Here is an 18023-nt window from a genome sequence, read left to right as displayed (position 1 = left end):
AAAGAAAAGGTTCTTCATTTTTATTCTGTCCCCCACACAAAAGATTTTCAACCATTTGAGAAAGTTGCACAGTAACTTGTCTTAAAAAAAACAGTGATTCAATGTTTACCAAACACTATCAGGAAACTGTCGTGAAGGAGACATACGGTTTAAGAGACAGACAGACTAAGAGACGGACAGAGAGACAGACAGAATTAGGCTGTGCTACTTTATACCACCTGCTAGGTTAGCTAAAATGTTTCAAAATATGTCTAGCAAATGTTGGAAATGTAACCCAAAAAAATGGGCACATTTTATCATATGTGGTGGACTTGCGCCAAAAAAAAAAAAAGAAAGAAATTTGGGCAAAGATACATAGGTGGCTAGAAAAGATGATAGGGAAACATGAAGATTTTAAACCTGAACTGTTTTTATTAGGGATGATATCAGGAAAAAAATGATAAGGAAAGTATGTATTTAACATTACATGTCTTAATAGCAGTGAGGATTATATTCGCACAATACTGGAAAAATGAAGATATACCGTAAGCCGAAGAGATAGGAAGATACTAGATTGTGCAGAAATGGATAGACTGACATTGAAAATTAAGCAGAAAGAAGATGTAGAATATTATCAAACATGGAATCTATTTTACCAATGGTTGGAAAAAAGGGATGGTGATTAAGAATGCAATTTGTATTGTTAAGCAAATTAAATACCCAGACAACACGATGTTTATTAAGCATTAGGAAATGTATTTAATAGAAAAATCAATAAAATAAATAAATAAATAAAAACTTAGGCTGTGCTACTCCAAACACCATTCAGAGGGCTAGCAAGATCAGCAGGGGAAGTCTATATTTATTGGCCAATTATTGCAAATCACAATGTTTCAATTGCCAAAGTCTGTCCCAAAGGAAATTCTTTCTGGGAAAAATAAGAATCCTGACAACTTCAAAAATGGAAAGAGTCACGATTCCTTCTAATTTGAACTGAAGTGGAGAAGGATGAATCGGCTTGCAAACAAAAAGCACGAGTAACGCAAGACAAGGAGAGATTGCTACCACTTGGAGATTTACAGAAGCGATTCCTCTCTCTCTTTAATTGTCAAAGTCAATCTATTCATTTCTGCACAATCCAATATTTTCTTAATTGCTTCTGTAGGGATTTTCTCTGCTTTCCATCTTTGCGCAAATACTATCCTCGCTGCAGTTATAACATGGACAATCAAATATATATTTTCTTTACTAAATTTCTCTGGTAGGATACTCGATAGGAACAGTTCAGATTTTAAATCTATATGTTGTTGTATCATTTCTTGTAACCATGTTTTAATTTTAATCCAATAATTTCTCGCTTCCGGACATGTCCGCCACATATGGTAATACGATCCTGATGCCTGATGGCATTTCCAACATTTAGTTGATTTATCTTTAAACATTTTTGCCAATTTTTCAGGTGGCATGTGCCATCTGTAAAACATTTTATATTGATTCTCCTTATATGCTGTGGATATTGTTAATTTATAATTCCTTTCCCATAGCTGCTGCCATTTATCTAACTCAATTGAATATACAAAAATGTTTGCCCAGGCTATCATTGCTTCTTTTACCTGTTCTTTTTCTAGTTCAATACTTAGTAAATGGTTTTATATATATTAATTAATTAATTAATTGTTCATATATATATATATAATTAATTGTTCATCTGTTCCTGTATCTTATCCAATTCTGTCATTTCTAGATAGAAACCATATAATTTAGCATCTTTTTCATATCTTGTTTGAATTTGCATACGAGTATACCAGTCCATCTCAATCCCTTGTTCTTCTATTTCTTGTTTCTCTTTCAATTCCCCCTTATCTGTTAAAATATCTTTATATCTAAGAATATTTCTAATATTAATAATGTTTGGATGTATTGATGCTTCCATTGTTGATAACCATGCTGGTATTTTCAAATAATATTTATCTCTAATCTTCTCCCACACTAATAACAATGCATTTCTTACATAATCTCACAATCTCACCCCAGTAACGGCTCTTGCCAGGCAATTCTGACTTTCTAAATTCAAGGAAAAGAGTGCAAGTTTTGACGAAGAAAGTGTGGAAGTTTATCTATCAAAACTTCCGGTGAAATAAAATCTATTCCAAAATGAGTAGAAAGGTTTAGAAAAGACAAATGGAAGCAATATGTTTTTAAAGGAGAGATTGGAGGTCTCAGCTTCGTTGAAATGGTTCAGACTCTTCCATAAGTCACCTTAGATGATGTTAGACAATAGAATTACCGCCAAAATATTTCCTCTGTCCAGTCATGTCCGACTTTAATGCAAGGTGCTCCTTTCTGTTTCTTGGCCGAGGGAGCCAGTGCTATCCAAAGATATTTCCGTGGTCACGTGGCCAGCATGGCTATATGCCAAAGCTGCACAGAAAGCTGTTACCCTCCCTCCCAAATGGTGCCTTTTTATCTACTCGCATCTGCATGCTTTTGAACTGCTTAGGTGGGCAGGAGCTGAGCCAAGAACAGGAACTCACCCTGATGCGCGGAGCTCGGGTCTTAAACCTGGGCTCTCAGCTCTCCAGCTTCAAGCCCAGCGCCTTTTACCGCTGAGCCATAGCGCCAAAATAAATTCCTAAAATAGAATGCTTTTAAATATTGAATGCTTTTGAATGCTTCTATATCGTATCTCCTATCTATCAATCTATCTATCCATTTCTATATTTCTATATCACTATGTCTATTTCTATATCTTTCTCACTTTCTCTATCTATCTATCTATCTATCTATCTATCTATCTATCTATCTATCATCTATCCATCCACCCATCTCTACTTGTCTGTCTGTCTGTCTGTCTGTCTGTCTGTCTATCTATCTATCTATCTATCTATCTATCTATCTATCTATCCATCCATCCATCCATCTCTACTTGTCTGTCTGTCTGTCTGTCTGTCTGTCTATCTATCTATCTATCTATCTATCTATCTATCTATCTATCTATCTATCCTACCCTATCCCTCTCTCTCTCTTTCTATCTACCCATCTATCTATCTCTATCACTATTCTCTTTCTCTCTCTCTCTCTCTCTCTCTCTCTCTTGCTCTGTCTGTCTGTCTGTCTGTCTGTCTGTCTGTCTGTCTGTCTGTCTGTCTGTCTCCATCCATCCATCTATCCATCCATCCATCCATCCATCCATCCGGCATGTCACACAAAAAGATAAATAAGAAATAAGAAAAACTTTTAAATTAGTACTTTGTCACCAATTTCTATCTGTATCTATCCATCATCTATCCATCATGTATCTATCTATCTATCTATCTATCTATCTATCTATCTATCTATCTATCCATCCATCCATCCATCCATCCATCCATCCATCCATCCATCCATCCATCCGGCATGTCACACAAAGAGACAAATAGTGCAATAAGAAAAACTTTCTAATTAATACTTTGTCACCAATTTCTGCTTTCTGTTTGAAGGAACCTTTTAACTTAAGATACAGCCTTCCATATGACATATGATCTCAGCTAAAAAGTCTCGAAGAGAGGTTTCTGTTAAATTCGTATTCGAGAGTGGAATGACAAAAACTGAGTTTTTGTAGGAGAAGACCAGGCTGAGCTGAGGTCAGGGTCAAACACATCATTAGTTTGGAGTCGCAAGACAGCTAAGTCCAGCCCCTTGTGAATTCTATTGACTCTTATCTAGCACCAATTTCCCTTGACCATTAGTAGATAAGATTCTTGTATATAGGTAGCATGAAATAAACTCATAGCACTTTTGACCTCTATCCCTGCTCTTATTTTTTTGTGCCAGACAGTTTGAGGATTTTATGCTTCTGTTATAGTTCTCCAAACAAGGTCAACTGGTGGCTAACACTCGGATTGAAGGACTAGCAGATAACACCAGAGCTCTAAGCGAAATTAAGAACTTGAAAATGGAAAGTCACAAGAAAAGAACCATACTCGTACACTCTTGACAAAAACTCTCAACCTGAACTTATCTACAGAAGTCAGAAAGATTTGAGTTCAACTTTCCTCTAAAAAAAGAAGAGAAAAAAAAGGAAAATGGGAATAGGCAAAACTCACATGATAATAGGTAAAGGTAAAGGTTCCCCTCGCACATATGTGCTAGTCGTTCCCGACTCTAGAGGGCGGTGCTCATCTCTGTTTCAAAGCTGAAGAGCCACAGCTGTCCAAAGATATCTCCGTGGTCATGTGGCCGGCATGACTCAATGCCAAAGGCGCACGGAACGCTGTTCCCTTCCCACCAAAGGTGGTCCCTATTTTTCTACTTGCATTTTTTTTATGGGCCTTCGAACTGCTAGGTTGGCAGAAGCTGGGACGAGTCACGGGAGCTCACCCCATTACGCGGCACTTGGGATTCGAACCGCTGAACTGCCGACCTTTCTGATCGACAAGCTCAGCATCTTAGCCACTGAGCCACTGCTGATGATAATATTTTTATCACATGATAATTTGATCACATGATAATATTGAATGGCAAAAGAAGTTTTAAATAAGGTATTTTTTTCCCCCTCTCTAATTCCCTTCTTTCCACTTTCCTGGGATCGAAACCTGGAAGAAAATTAATCCTCTCTTTATTCACAACGAGTCGCGGTTCTGCTTTGCCTTCCCTCTAATCACAGCAATCTTGATTTCCATCTCGTGGCATGATCCTAAATCAATAGTGCTAAAACATTCTGGGCCTTTTCGGATTATTTCACGCCGGTTGAGTTTTCCTCCCCCAGTAAACGTACACGTTTTGTGCATGGAGAAGAGTGCAAGGTATACTCTTTGCTCTCTCTTGAACTTCCCGGAGTTTGGCAGATTTATGGAAGGACAGATGGCCATTACAGGTTGAAAGCTGACAAGAGGCAGCTCGGAGCATTGTTAACACACTTACACAAACTCTCAGCAGTGCGGGCACTGTGCAGAATGTAATTCCGAGGATCGCTTTTTTATTGCCGTCTATTTTCCTTTTGTCAAATGGGCTTGGTGTGCGCAGGAACAAATGGCTCCTATTACCCGGAATGTAATGGGTGTCAGACAAATCACGTAAGGCAAACAATCAAGAGTATATAGGTCATATTTCAACCGAGCACAGACCTTAGTAATATTTATGATTACTGCATTGAAATGTGCTCTATAATAAAACAAGGACCTCTACATCACACCGCACGCATTTTGGCACGGCAAACTCGGAAGGGGTCGGGAGTGGGCTGCGAAAATTTTAGCAAGGGGTTCTCTGCCCAGTTGCTGGGTGGCCGTGGCCTAGTTAGCCTCCTGCACCATGGCGGCGGGGGGGGGCGTTTTTCCCCTCCCTGGCCTTCTGGAGGCTTTCTTCGAGCTTCCAGGAGGGCGAAAAGAGCCTCCCCAGGCTCCGGAGGCCCTCTGGAGCCTTCCCGAACTTCTGGTAGGCCCATTTTTCGCCCTCCCCAAGCCTCCGTGCGCATCCTGCACTTATCTGCATCCAAAACAGCAGGTGGGCGGGGGCCAGCGAGGAGTGGGATTTGGGGGTTCTCCGAACTGCACAGAACCCCTGCGAACCCCCAGCAGCCCACCCCGGGAAGGGGTACCAACCCGCCATGCTAATTTGTGCTTTCAGATCTGAGATTTTTCATTATTATTTTTTTCATTTTCCAAAGGAAAATGAGAGCACAAATGAGAGCACCAATTTCTGGACTGAGATAAGCAGTCTAACGAGATTGTGTGTGGTTGTTCCTTATTGAAAAAGTTCCAAAGTTCATCTCACATGTCAGTGGAAGCCTTGGGTTTGAGATTTTCTGGCCCAGCAGCCAAGGGAAGATGTGTCTTTGGAAAGGGAGAATGGAAGCCACCTGAGATCCAGCAGGTAGTTCAAATGGGAAAGATGAGGTGATAAAACACTCTTCTTTGAGTGTTTCTTTGAATACATGAAATCAGTGGTGGAATGCTGCCAGTTTAACAACTGGTTCGATGAGCGTGTGCTTTGCGCGTACTTAAGGCACTTGCGCGCAATGCAAAAAATGGAGCATTTAGAAGCTCAGCTGCTTAACTTCCAAGTCAGTAATGGTAAGTAGAACAGCGGGGGGGGGGGAATCAGGTGTGCCGCGCGATTGAGATGATCTACAAAGCAGGAAATAAAGGACAGGATAGAGCTGGGGTGGGTGGGCAGGGCCAACTGATTGTCGGCGCTACCGGTTCGCCCGAACCAATCCAAACCGGCTGAATACCACCTCGGCATGAAATGGCTTTCCAATCTCATTTAATGGGTGTTAAGTGCCTCGGAGCTAGAGTAGGACACATTACAGCTGGTTCTCGACTTACAACAGTCCATTTAGTGACAATTCAAAGTCACAACTTTGAAAAGCACTGAAAAAAGTGACTTATGACTGTTTTTCTGTTTTCTGATCTTTTCAGCATCCCCATGGTCATGTGATCAAAATTAAGATGTGTGGCAACTGACTCGTACTTATGACGGTTGCAGGGTCCCAGGATCAACTTTTGTGTCCTTCCGACAAGCCAACTCAATGGGGAAGCCAGATTCACTTCACGACGGGGCTACTCACTTATCAACCGCAGTGATTCACTTAGCAATGGAGGCAAGAAAGGCCGTAAAATGGGGCAACGCTCACTTAACCAATGTCTCCCTTAGCAACAGAAATTTTGGGCTCAACTGCGATTGTAAGTCAAGGACTGTGTGTTCATCCCAAACAAATATTTCATTTCTCAAATTTAAATTCATTATCCAGAATTTAAGCTCCAAATCGACGGGATAGTACAAACATACAGACACAACATATGGACATTATAATATTGGCTGCCTTGTTTGATCTGGCTGTGAAATTTAGCCTGATGGACAGAATTTACTCAGAAACAAGTTCCCGGGACATTCTGGACTGATTTTTTTGGTGTCCTACCGTAAAACCATTGACTCCTAAGTCACTCAGATCCAGGATGGGACAACTGGCCATATTCAAATGGTTACAGTCAACTCATCATGGTCAATTCACGACAGGAGATTTCAACAATTCAATGGAATTACTTAAAATAGTTTTAAAAAACCTATTTTAATGTTTGTCATTCAGATGTCATTTTGTCCTTTCTTTGGCATCCTTTAACCATTCTGTTCCACTGTTTTGTTTTTTTTGTTTTTTGATATTAGGGTAACTCTTCTCTTATGGCAAGGTGCCCCACGGTGAGTTGGCCATGGCAAATTGTCCAGCAATGAATTAGCTGTGGTGAGTTGTTACAGACCCCTCAAGTCTGCCTTATCAACCACAATAAATATCACAAGTCACCCTTAACTAGAGATTCGAACGTGTTTCAGTAAGTGCACACCGGTTTCCCTCTAGAACAGTGATGGCTAACCTTTTTGCTGTCACGTGCCAAAAATGGGGGGAGCGCAGGGGGTTGTGCGCACATGTGCCCACATCCATAATTCAAAGCCTCCCGCATCCCCGTGCATGTGTGTGTGACCCCCTCCACTGCCCCCGCTTTTGGCACGCGATGGCACAGTGGGCCTGGTAGGCCTGTTTTCTGCCCTCCCCAGGCTCCAGAGGCTTTCTAGGAGCCTGGGGAGGGCTAAAACAGCCTTCCCCACCTCTGGAGGCCCTCCAGAGGCTGGAAACAGCCTGTTTTCCAACTTCCGGTAGGCTCGGAAGGCCCGAAAATCAGTTGGCCGCGTGCGCAAATGCGCTGGAGCTGAGTTAGGGCAACGCTTGCGTGCCCACCGATATGGCTCCACATGCCATCTCTGGCACGCATGCCATAGGTTCGCCATCACGACTCTAGAATGTCTACAAATCCTTGTCCTGATTAATCACATTGCATGTCACGTACAACCAATAAAACTTCAGTGTTAATCTTCAGGTATCTACTGTGTTTCCCCAAAAATAAGACCCTGTCTTATATTTTTTTGAACCCTGAAATAAACGCTTGGCCTTATTGCCATGCGCTCAAAAACTCGATTGGGCTTATTATCAGGGGAGGTCTTATTTTGGGGAAAACAGGGTATCTGTCTATGTCTATCTATCTATCTATCTATCTATCTATCTATCTATCTATCTATCTCTATCTATCTATCTATCTATCTATCTATCTCTATCTAATTTATCTCTATTTATCTCTATCTCTATCTATCTATCTTTCTATCTATCCATCCATCCATCCCTATCTATCTATCTATCTATCTATCTATCTATCTATCTATCTATCTATCTATCTATCTATCATCTATCTTTCTCTATCTAATCTATCTCTATTTATCTCTATCCCTATCTATCTATCTATCTATCTATCTATCTATCTATCTATCATCTATCTATCTCTAGCTACCGTGTTTCCCCGAAAATAAGACCCTGTCTTATATTTTTTTGAACCCTGAAATAAGCGCTTGGCCTTATTGCCATGCGCTCAGAAGCCTGATTGGGCTTATTATCAGGGGAGGTCTTATTTTGGGGGGAAACAGGGTAATAATTCGTCTCACTTGCCGATATGCATATTTGTGAACTCTAGAAAAAGCGAATCTGTCAAGCGTTTTGAAAAGCAGGCTACAATATCCGCATTATTATTTAAATTTTTTTTAAAAAAACACCAAACCCACCCACACACAACAGATTCGTTTATATCTGAAGACTTTTGGAAATGGGATTATGCAGGGAATCATTATTTAAAGCCACTTAAGGCACTGAACACAAGATAATGGCCTGATCCAGTGAAAAAAAACCCAGCAGGGTTTCCCTATGACACAAAACAGCCAAAGCTCTCCGAACGGATAATAAAATTAAATAACCATCATATAATAATAATAAAAAAACCCACATGTCTGTCAAAGAGTCAGTTTAATCTTGTTGTCACTAAAGCAGAAGATAAATATAGACCTCTGGAGATATATATATTATATATATATGTGTGTGTGTGTGTGTGTGTGTGTGTGTGTGTGTGTGTGTGTGTGTGTTTTCTTCTAGCCAGGTTTTCCCTACGTAGCCAAGGTTTTTTTTTTGGTAGCTCCAGCTCAGTAGAATCACATCTACTCGGTTCTGGGCTTTTTTCCTTTCTAACAGCTAGCAAGCTCTAACTGCTAGGTGGGAGACCTAAATAGATCCATTTCTAGCTCGTTTGCTTTCATCAGTAGGCCACACCCATATCTTATGTATCCTCCCTGTAAAGGTACAGTATCAATTTTCTTACTTCTTCGTAGGGTTTATGTGTGTTTTTCTTCTAGCCAGGTATATATAAATTATTATATATATATATATAATAATTTACCAGATAGTAAGTCCCTGCGGTTTAAATTCCTGCTTGCTGTCCTATCACTTTATCAGAAGGCAGATTTTGTAGACAAAGCAGCAGAGATGTGAGAAAAAGAGAGAGAAATTTTTACAGGCCTTTGGTTGCGAAAGTTAAATATTCTCAGCAAAGTTTTGTGGCGCGTCTGAAAACTCCCAACACCAAATTCTGCAGACAGCGCCCTAGTAAGAAATGCCTAACGATCAGCTTCCTTTTTGTGAGTATCCCGGGAGAATTCGGTTGCTGAAGGAAGAATATATATATTTGCTATGTTGTCAAAGTGGGAAACCTTTACTTTTTAAACCTTTACTTTTTTAAAAAAAGGCTTATCAATATTTAATTTAAGAGTATGTTTATGTGTACACTTGTGGGATCTGAGTAGATCTAAATCATTGCTTGGCGTCTCGCGATTGTTTTGAAGCAGGGTATACAATTTTTTAAAAAAGGATTATTTGTTTTTTTTAAAAATAAACCTGCAATAGAGATCGTACCGGCGTACAAAGTTGTATCTGAACTTCTCATGCCCAGTGAAATCAAGGAGATGTTCCTGAACAATTAATCATTTCTGGGTGTGATTCAGTTTGGATCCAGCCTGCATTGCTTTCTGAATTGTCTTTTATTTAGGGCAATTATGTACAAATCGAGAAAGCTCCATCTGTTTTTCAGCACGAGGAAGAGGGCCAAAAGGACACTGCACACATGCAAAAATATTTCTCTTAGGCAGGCTGTGGTGCTTCATTACCCAAACTGTATTCCTGTTCAGTCTTAAAAACATCCTGAATATTTTCGGAGAACATCCCCATTTCGGTAATTCTGACAACACTGCATGATTTTTCAGGAAGAAAAGATTGCATGTTGTGGAATCTAACAGTAGGATTATACAAATTTAGATTGTTAGTCCATGCTAACGGAAGACAATAACTGACTTTACTAAATAGTAGTAACTGTGAAGGGGATCTTGGAGTCCTAGTGGACAACCATTTAAATAGGAGCCAGCCGTGTGCAGCAGCTGCCAAAAAAGCCAACACAGTTCTAGGCTGCATCAACAGAGGGATAGAATCAAGATCATGTGAAGTGTTAATACCACTTTATAAGGCCTTGGTAAGGCCACACTTGGAATATCCAGTTTTGGTCGCCACGATGTAAAAAAGATGTTGAGACTCTAGAAAGAATGCAGAGAAGAGCAACAAAGATGATTAGGGGACTCGAGGATAAAATATATAAAGAACGGTTGCTGGAACTGGGTATGTTTAGTTTGATGAAAAGAAGGACTTGGGGAGACAAGATAGCAGTCTTCCAATATCTCAGGGGCTACCACAAAGAAGAGGAAGTCAAGCTGTTCTCCAAAGCACCCGAAGGCAGGACAAGAAGCGACGAATGGAAACTAATCAAGGAGAGAAGCAACCTAGAACTACGAAGAAATTTCCTGACAGTTAGAACAATTAATCAGTGGGACAACTTGCCTCCAGAAGTTGTATATGCTCCAACAACGGAAGTTTTTAAGATGTTGGATAACCATTTGTCTGAAGTGGTATAGGGTTTCTTGCCTAAGCAGGGGGTTGGACGAGAAGACCTCCAAGGTCCCTTCCAACTCTGTTATTCTATTCTATTCTATTCTATTCTATTCTATTCTATTCTATTCTATTCTATTCTATTCTATTCTATTCTATTCTATTCTATTCTATTCTATTCTAAACTGTAATTTTCTCATTTCTTCCTGGAGCTTAAACCTGAGCAAAGTGTATTTTACTTCAAAACTAGCTCTTTTCATCTTCAGTCATTGACTGAGATGGGCAGCCACAGAAATTGAAGAAACAAACAAGCAAACAAATACAAACCTTCAAAGAAAACGTAGAAAGCTTCTCTAGAAGCCATTCATGGTCCAAACTCTACAGCCTTAGGAGACCTGCAAGGATCATCGTATACTTTGACATGGTCAAAAAAAATAAATAATCCCTTCCTTGATTTGGACTTTAGGATAGCTCGTTTCAAAATGTACTAACCGAAGATGAGAATCCACAAGTTAAAGGACAACCACAGCATGGAAACGTATTGTGTTCAGCCCATTGAGATTGGGTCAACAGCATGGGAGAAACCCGTGTTGAAACATCTCCCAGCCAAAAAAATAAAATAAAATAAAATAATAAAATAAAATAAAATAAAATAAAACAAAACAAAACAAAACAAAACAAAACAAAACAAAACAAAACAAAACAAAACAAAACAAAACAAAACAAAACAAAACAAAACAAAACAAAATAAAATAAAATAAAATATATGAAGCGTGACTTGGTCTTCTGTCATTTTTGTAGCCTCTACCTTGTCTTTCCAAAGGAACTCTGCTGTACCCACCAGCAAGGAAAAGACACAGGAGCTGAAAGATTAAAAGTCTGTGTCAAACAACTAAGGATGGATTGGGGGTATATTTAAATTGAAATGTCAGATGGGGGTGTTGCAATCTTTCCTAGGGCACAAAGAACGGAGTTTTAATTGCAGTTCTTTCACCAGAAACTTTAAACAATCTCACACGCTAACAAGTTTTTAAAAAAGACATTTTGAGGGGGAGAAAAGTTGACTAGCAACCAACTCCTCTTAAGACGAATAGTTTCAGCTTCTTCATTTTCCCTGTTAAACAGGGAACTGTGAGAGAGTTAAGCACAGAATGCGTTCTAGGATACTCAACTGAAATCATTATTATGCATGGGGGGGAAGGCTTGTAAGTTACACAGACTTTTTCAAATTCATCTAAAAAAAATAATCTTTTCTTGCAGTCACCTCCTGTTGAAGTGACCCTTTGTAAGGTCTTTCTCTTTCCTATACTTGGGTCTCCCTTCACCAACTCTTCCATTGTCAAAGGTTCACCGTAATCTCTTTGAGACAGAAACTGATTCGGCCATGGGATAACACACCAGGGAGGAGATTCTCACAAACTTTTTAACCACACCACAGAATTTGTCCCCTCTGTTTACCAATGTTCATCCACAACATACATGCAGAAAGAAGAGATTTTGCATTTGTGTTACAAAACTGAAAGCAACGGAGGAGAGAGAGAGAAAGAGAGAGAGAAAGAAAGAGGGAGAAAGAGAGCAAGGGAGAGAGAGAGAGAGAGAAAGAGACAGAGTGAGCAAGGGGGAGAAAAAGAGAAAAAGAAAGAGAGAGAGAGAGAGAGAAAAAATGAGAGCAAGGGAGAGAGAAAGAGAAAGAATGAGAATGACACACACAGAGAGAAATGAGAGAAGAGAGAGAGGAGAGAGAGAGAGAAAAGAGGAGGGAGAAAGAGAGAGAGAGAGCAAGGGAGAGAGAAAGAAAGAGACAGAGAGTGAGCAAGGGGGAGAAAGAGAGAAAGGGAGACAGAAAGAGAGAGAGAGAGAGAAAGAGAGAGAGAGAAAATGAGAGCAAGGAAGAGCAAAAGAGAGAGAATGAGAATGACATACAGAGAGAAATGAGAGAAGAGAGAGGAAAGAAAAAGAGAAAAGAGGGGGGGAGAAAGAGAAAGCAAGCAAGGGAGAGACAGAGAGAAAGAGAGAGAGAAAATGAGAGCAAGGAAGAGAAAAAGAGAGAGAATGAGAATGACACACAGAGAGAAATGAGAGAAGAGAGAGGAAAGAGAGAGAGAAAAGAGGGGGGAGAAAGAGAGAGCAAGGGAGAGAGAGAGAGAAAAAAGAGACAGAGTGAGCAAGGGGGAGAAAAAGACAAAGAGAGAGAGACAGAGAGAAAGAGAGAGAGAAAGAGAGAGAAAATGAGAGCAAGGAAGAGAGAAAGAGAGAGAATGAGAATGACACAGAGAGAGAAATGAGAGAAGAAAGAGAGAAGAGAGAAAAGAGAGAAAGAGAGAGAAAGGAGAGAGGAGAGAGAGATGAAAGAGAGGGAAGCAAAATCAAGGAAGTTTCTATTTATATTATCGTCGTTTGGGCTTTGATGGCATGAGCAGAGCAGGCTGGCTAATGGCCTTTTCAGTTCAAGCCTGAGATCAAGGCAACTGCTATTTAAACTGTTATAAATAGAGCCACGGTAGCACCAGAACGACACAATCTGAGGACGCAAGAGAGCTTTGCAGCTGTAATTTGGACTCGCACGGGGCACCTGTGACCTCTGTCATTTGTCAAAACTAATTTTGGTCGGGTTGGGTGTGTGTTTGTGTGTGTTTGTGTGTGTTTGTGTGTGTGTGTGGTTATTGCTTTTCAGCTAAAGTGGGAGTTACCCAAGACGTTTGCTTTTCCAAACGGAGGAGATGGAAGCAGCTGCATAAGCTTCCTAGCAGCGTCTTCTTAAGAGAAGCGGCAGAATTGAGGAAGGGATGTAAAACGTGCAGCATTGGTACGGGTTTACCTGCACGTAGACCAGGGGTCGGCAACCTTAAACACTCAGAGCCACAAAGGTCCTAACCGGAAGCCCCCCTGTTCAATTCTGGAGCTGACCAGAAGTCCGGTTCCCCCACCATAGAGTCTCCTCCTAATATGACGTCCTTTTTCCTCTACCTGTCCTAACCGAAAGCCCTATCAATTGTGGAGCCGACTGGCGACAGGGAGCCGCAGCAGGGGGATGAAAGAGCCACATGCGGCTCCAGAGCTGCAGGTTGCTGACCCCTGACCTAAATAAACCAGGAGACTGTTGTTAAAATATGCCCCTTGGCTTAAAAATAACTGAAAGCTATAAAAAAAAAGAAAGAAAGAACAGCCGCATTGGGAAAACCTCTTCACCTGCAAAAGACAGGTGAAAGAAAAACACTCTTGAAAGAAAAAAAAATAGAGCTTTCAATTTGCCATATCAAAGCTGCAAATAGATCCTAATATACATACATTGAAGTGAGAAGGGAGGGAGGCAGGCAGGCAGGAAGGAAGGAAGGAAGGAGGAAGGGAGAGGAAAGAAGGAGGAAGGGGAGAAGAAGGAGGAAGGAAGGAAGGAAGGAAGGAAGGAAGGAAGGAAGGAAGGAAGGAAGGAAGGAAGGAAGGAAGGAAAGAAGAAGGAAGGAGGAAGGAGGAAGGAAGGAAGGAAGAAGGAAGGAAGGAGAGAGAAAGGAAGGAAGGACAGAGGAAGGAAGGACAGGAAGGAAGGAAGGAGGGAGGGAGGAAGGAAGGAGAGAAGAAGGAAGGAGGAAGGAAGGAAGGAAGGAGAGAGGGAGAAAGGAGAGAGGAAGGAAGGAAGAAGGAAGGAAGGAGAGAGAAAGGAAGGAAGGACAGAGGAAGGAAGGAAGGAAGGAAGTAGGGAGGGAGGAAGGAAGGAAGGAAGGAAGGACAGAGGAAGGAAGGAAGGAAGGAAGTAGGGAGGGAGGAAGGAAGGAAGGAAGGAAGGAAGGAAGGAAGGAGAGAGGAAGGAAGGAAGGCAAATAGACACTATCCTTTGGTGTTAGCAATGATGAATAAGACGATAAAACATTTCCACATTACTACCAAGAAAACTAGCAGTGTATCTGTGAAGTCACCCTGATCTCAATTACAATACACATAACAAGAGTTTGGAATTTGGCTCAATGATTGTGGCCACCATCTTGAATCTGTGATACTCCCGTCTCCCATGGATGCTTCTGGTTTCAACACATGATTTAGGCCTTAACTGGATAGGTATCGTCAGGTTAAGAACTCCTCAAATCTCTTTTTCAATTCACTGAAAACTTTCAACTTTGTACAAGTAGTCCTTGACTTACAATCACCATGGAGCCCCAAATTCCTGTTGCTAAGTGAAACATTGTGAAGTGACTTTTGCTTACCGTCTTACAATCTTTCTTGCCGCAGTTGTTAAGCGAGTGACACGGTTGTTAAGTGGAACCTGGCTTCCCCCTTGGACTTCGAAGGTCACAAAAAGTGACTCCAGGAATGCTTCCACCGTCATAAATATGAGTCATTGGCCAAGCATCTGAATTTTGATTATGTGACCTTGGGGACACTGTACTTACGGTCGTTAGTGTGGAAAGTCACTTTTTGCAGGGCTGTTGTAACTTTGAACTGTCAGTAAATGAACTCTCATAAATTAAGGATTACCTGTAGGTACGTACGCCTAGAATATACAGATTCTATCTAAGTTTCTGACGCACCAAAGAGCCCAAAGCATCAAAATCCAAACTTGGTCATCAGTACCCCTTGATGGCTCGTCACGCAAACAGCTCCTCTCTATCCATGTTGTCCAACATGCATGTGGAGACTTAGCTGAGAGAGTCCCAAAAATGGACAGCAAAGGAAAATGCCACAAAAATATATATTTTGGCATCGCAAAGCCATCAGGGAGCCACAAACCCATTACCGTTAAAATGAACTCTCATTCCTTTCCCCCCACTAATGTTACACTATATCTACAGACCCCTCATACCATCATCATCATCATCATCATCATCATCATCATCATCATCATCATCATCTTTTAATGACCCCCCTAATCCCTTGCGGGGTGGAGTCTGGGCAACTGAATGGAGCTGAGTGTTTTAATGGCCAGTTGCCCTCCCTGTTGCCAGTGCGGAGTTTTGTTCAGAAGATATATTGTCAAGTTGCCCAGAGAGAGAAATATCTGCCTCTACCTAGGATCAAACTCACAGCCTCCTGATCGTGCGGTGAGAGCTCCACCTTTAGACCACTGCACCACTCTACAGACCCCTCATGTCCTGGACATAAATTGTTTCAACTTCTACCCTCAAAACGATGCTATTGGGCAACTGCACACCAGAACAACTAGACACAAGGACAGTTTTTCCCTCCCCAATATCATCACTCTGCTAAACAACTAATTCCCACAACATTGTCAAACTATTTAGTAAGATTGTATTAATATTCTTCTTCTCACCTTTCCTATTACCTATCTCCTTCTCTACTTACGACTATAACTTCGTTGCTTGTATCTTTACGATTTATATTGTTTTATTTAGTTTCCTAGTATGATTCATGTTGATTGCTTATTTAGTATCCTATGGCTATCACTAAGTGTTGTATCTTATGATTTATGATGAATGTATTTTTATGATCATGATTTATCATTTATATCTTTTATGTACAATGAGAGCTTATGCACCGAAGACAAATTCCTTGTGTGTCCAATCATACTTGGCCAATAAAAGAATTCTATTCTGTTCTGTTCTGTTCCGTTCTGTTCCGTTCCGTTCCGTTCCGTTCCATATTCTATTCTTCTAAACTCCACTCCACTCTATATTCTACTCCACTCCACTCCACTCCACCACTCTACTCTATCTATATACATATATAAAGGCGAAAACCACTCACGCATTAATCACAAAATCTCCAGAACCGTAAAGCCTACAAACTTGAAATTTGCCATGTATGTTTCTCTTGGCTTCTAGGTGCTCACTAAGAAAGGATTTTTCAAAATGACCATCAGAGCATTAGTATTTCCTATATTATTATTAACACGCTCCGATGCTAAGGAGTTCTACTTCCCCTTCCCACCTGAAAAGAAGTCTATTCCAAATGCAAAACACAAGCAGAGGAGAGGAGTTTCACTTTCAGTTTCACTTTCACAGCAAAAAGCAGCTTTAATACAGAACACTTGAGCTAAGCCATGGCCAGTTTCCTTCCTGTCTCCTTCTTGCTCACACAGCAAATACTGTGTGAGTTTCCAAACACCCCTCAACTCTCTCACACACTGACAGGATGCTAGCCAGATGAATACCGATGGATGCTGTGGGCTGGGACATTCTACTCCCCCTCCACCTCTGTTCCAACTGCCAGTTGCATTATATTAATACACTCTGATGCTACGGAGTTACACATTCCACATTAAGTTTCAGGCTGTCAGTGTCAATTTATCAAGCCTGAGCACATAGTTTCGTAGCAAAGCATGGTTGTCCAGCTAGTATTCTATATTCTATTCTTCTATATTCTATATCCTATATTCTAGTCTTCAATATTCTAGTCTAGCCTAGTCTAGACAAGTAAGGGAATCGTCCCTTTTTTAAAGCAGATCTCATCACAGAGAATTGTGCTGGGAGGAAAAGTTATTCTTCAACGCTATCCAAGTTAATTTCTTACAAGGCGATCATAACGCATCGTTGCGGGCTTCGTAACGTCAAGCGGTCCGTAAAAAACCCTCCGGCCAAGGCAGAGAAAAGTGTGTCTCACCTGCAGTTCCACAGAGTTCAGCATTCAAAGTTTCTTCCATAGTCTTCTTCTCAAATGGAGAACCCTTCGGATCACTGCAAGATAGGCCGCATTTATAAAAACAAGCTGAAATGGAGTTGCTGTAGCCAAATTAGGTGTAAAAACCCCCCCACCCTCTTAGACGCATTTGCAATTCTTTGATACTTACTTTGGCGACTCCGGCGTCAAAGGAAGTGATAAATTCATTGATTTGGCTGAAAGGCGGTTGGGAAAAGAGAGAGGAAAACAAAATATGAAACACTTGCAAAAAGGTAGAAAACTGCACATCAGCACCTGAGGTTTATTGATGGAGAGGCGTGGAATTTTGCCCGAACGCAATAGATAGGTAGTTCTTGATTTACAACGGTTCATTTAATGACTGTTCAAAGCTACGGCGGCACTGAAGAAAAAGTGACTTCTGCCTTCTTTTCATACTTACACGCCGTGCACCCGCGGTCCAAATTCGGATGCTTGTAAACTCGTATTTATGACGGTTACGACCTTCTGACCAGCAATTGTCGGATTCATTTAACAACCTTCAACAACGGCAGCGATTGACTTAAGTAGTGTCGAGAAAGCTTGTGAAATGGGGCAAATCTCCCCTAACGAGCTAAGTCTCACTTAGCGACAGAAATTCAGGGCTCATATTGTGGTCGTTAAGCCGAAAACAAAGCCGAGCCTTTCAGTTCTTCTTTCT

General features: G+C 40.9%; 1 protein-coding gene across 3 annotated transcripts in view; it reads right to left on the bottom strand.

The window, feature by feature from the left end:
- The window catches only part of PPARGC1A (PPARG coactivator 1 alpha), a 523380-nt gene that overhangs the window by 18863 nt on the left and 486494 nt on the right, over positions 1 to 18023 (bottom strand). For all 3 annotated transcript variants that reach the window (XM_087875545.1, XM_060688913.2, XM_060688912.2), the window contains 2 exons: positions 17496 to 17541; positions 17309 to 17382 (listed from right to left, as the gene is read on the bottom strand). In XM_087875545.1, the coding sequence (XP_087731671.1) occupies positions 17309 to 17382; positions 17496 to 17541 (120 nt within the window). The remainder of the gene's footprint in view (positions 1 to 17308; positions 17383 to 17495; positions 17542 to 18023) is intronic.

The sequence above is a fragment of the Pantherophis guttatus genome, chromosome 8 (genome assembly GCF_059756535.1).
Source record: "Pantherophis guttatus breed Tessera chromosome 8, ASM5975653v1, whole genome shotgun sequence".
Taxonomy (NCBI): Eukaryota; Metazoa; Chordata; class Lepidosauria; order Squamata; family Colubridae; genus Pantherophis; species Pantherophis guttatus.
Note: the sequence above shows the minus strand (reverse complement) of the source record. Positions and strands in the feature narration are given on the sequence as shown.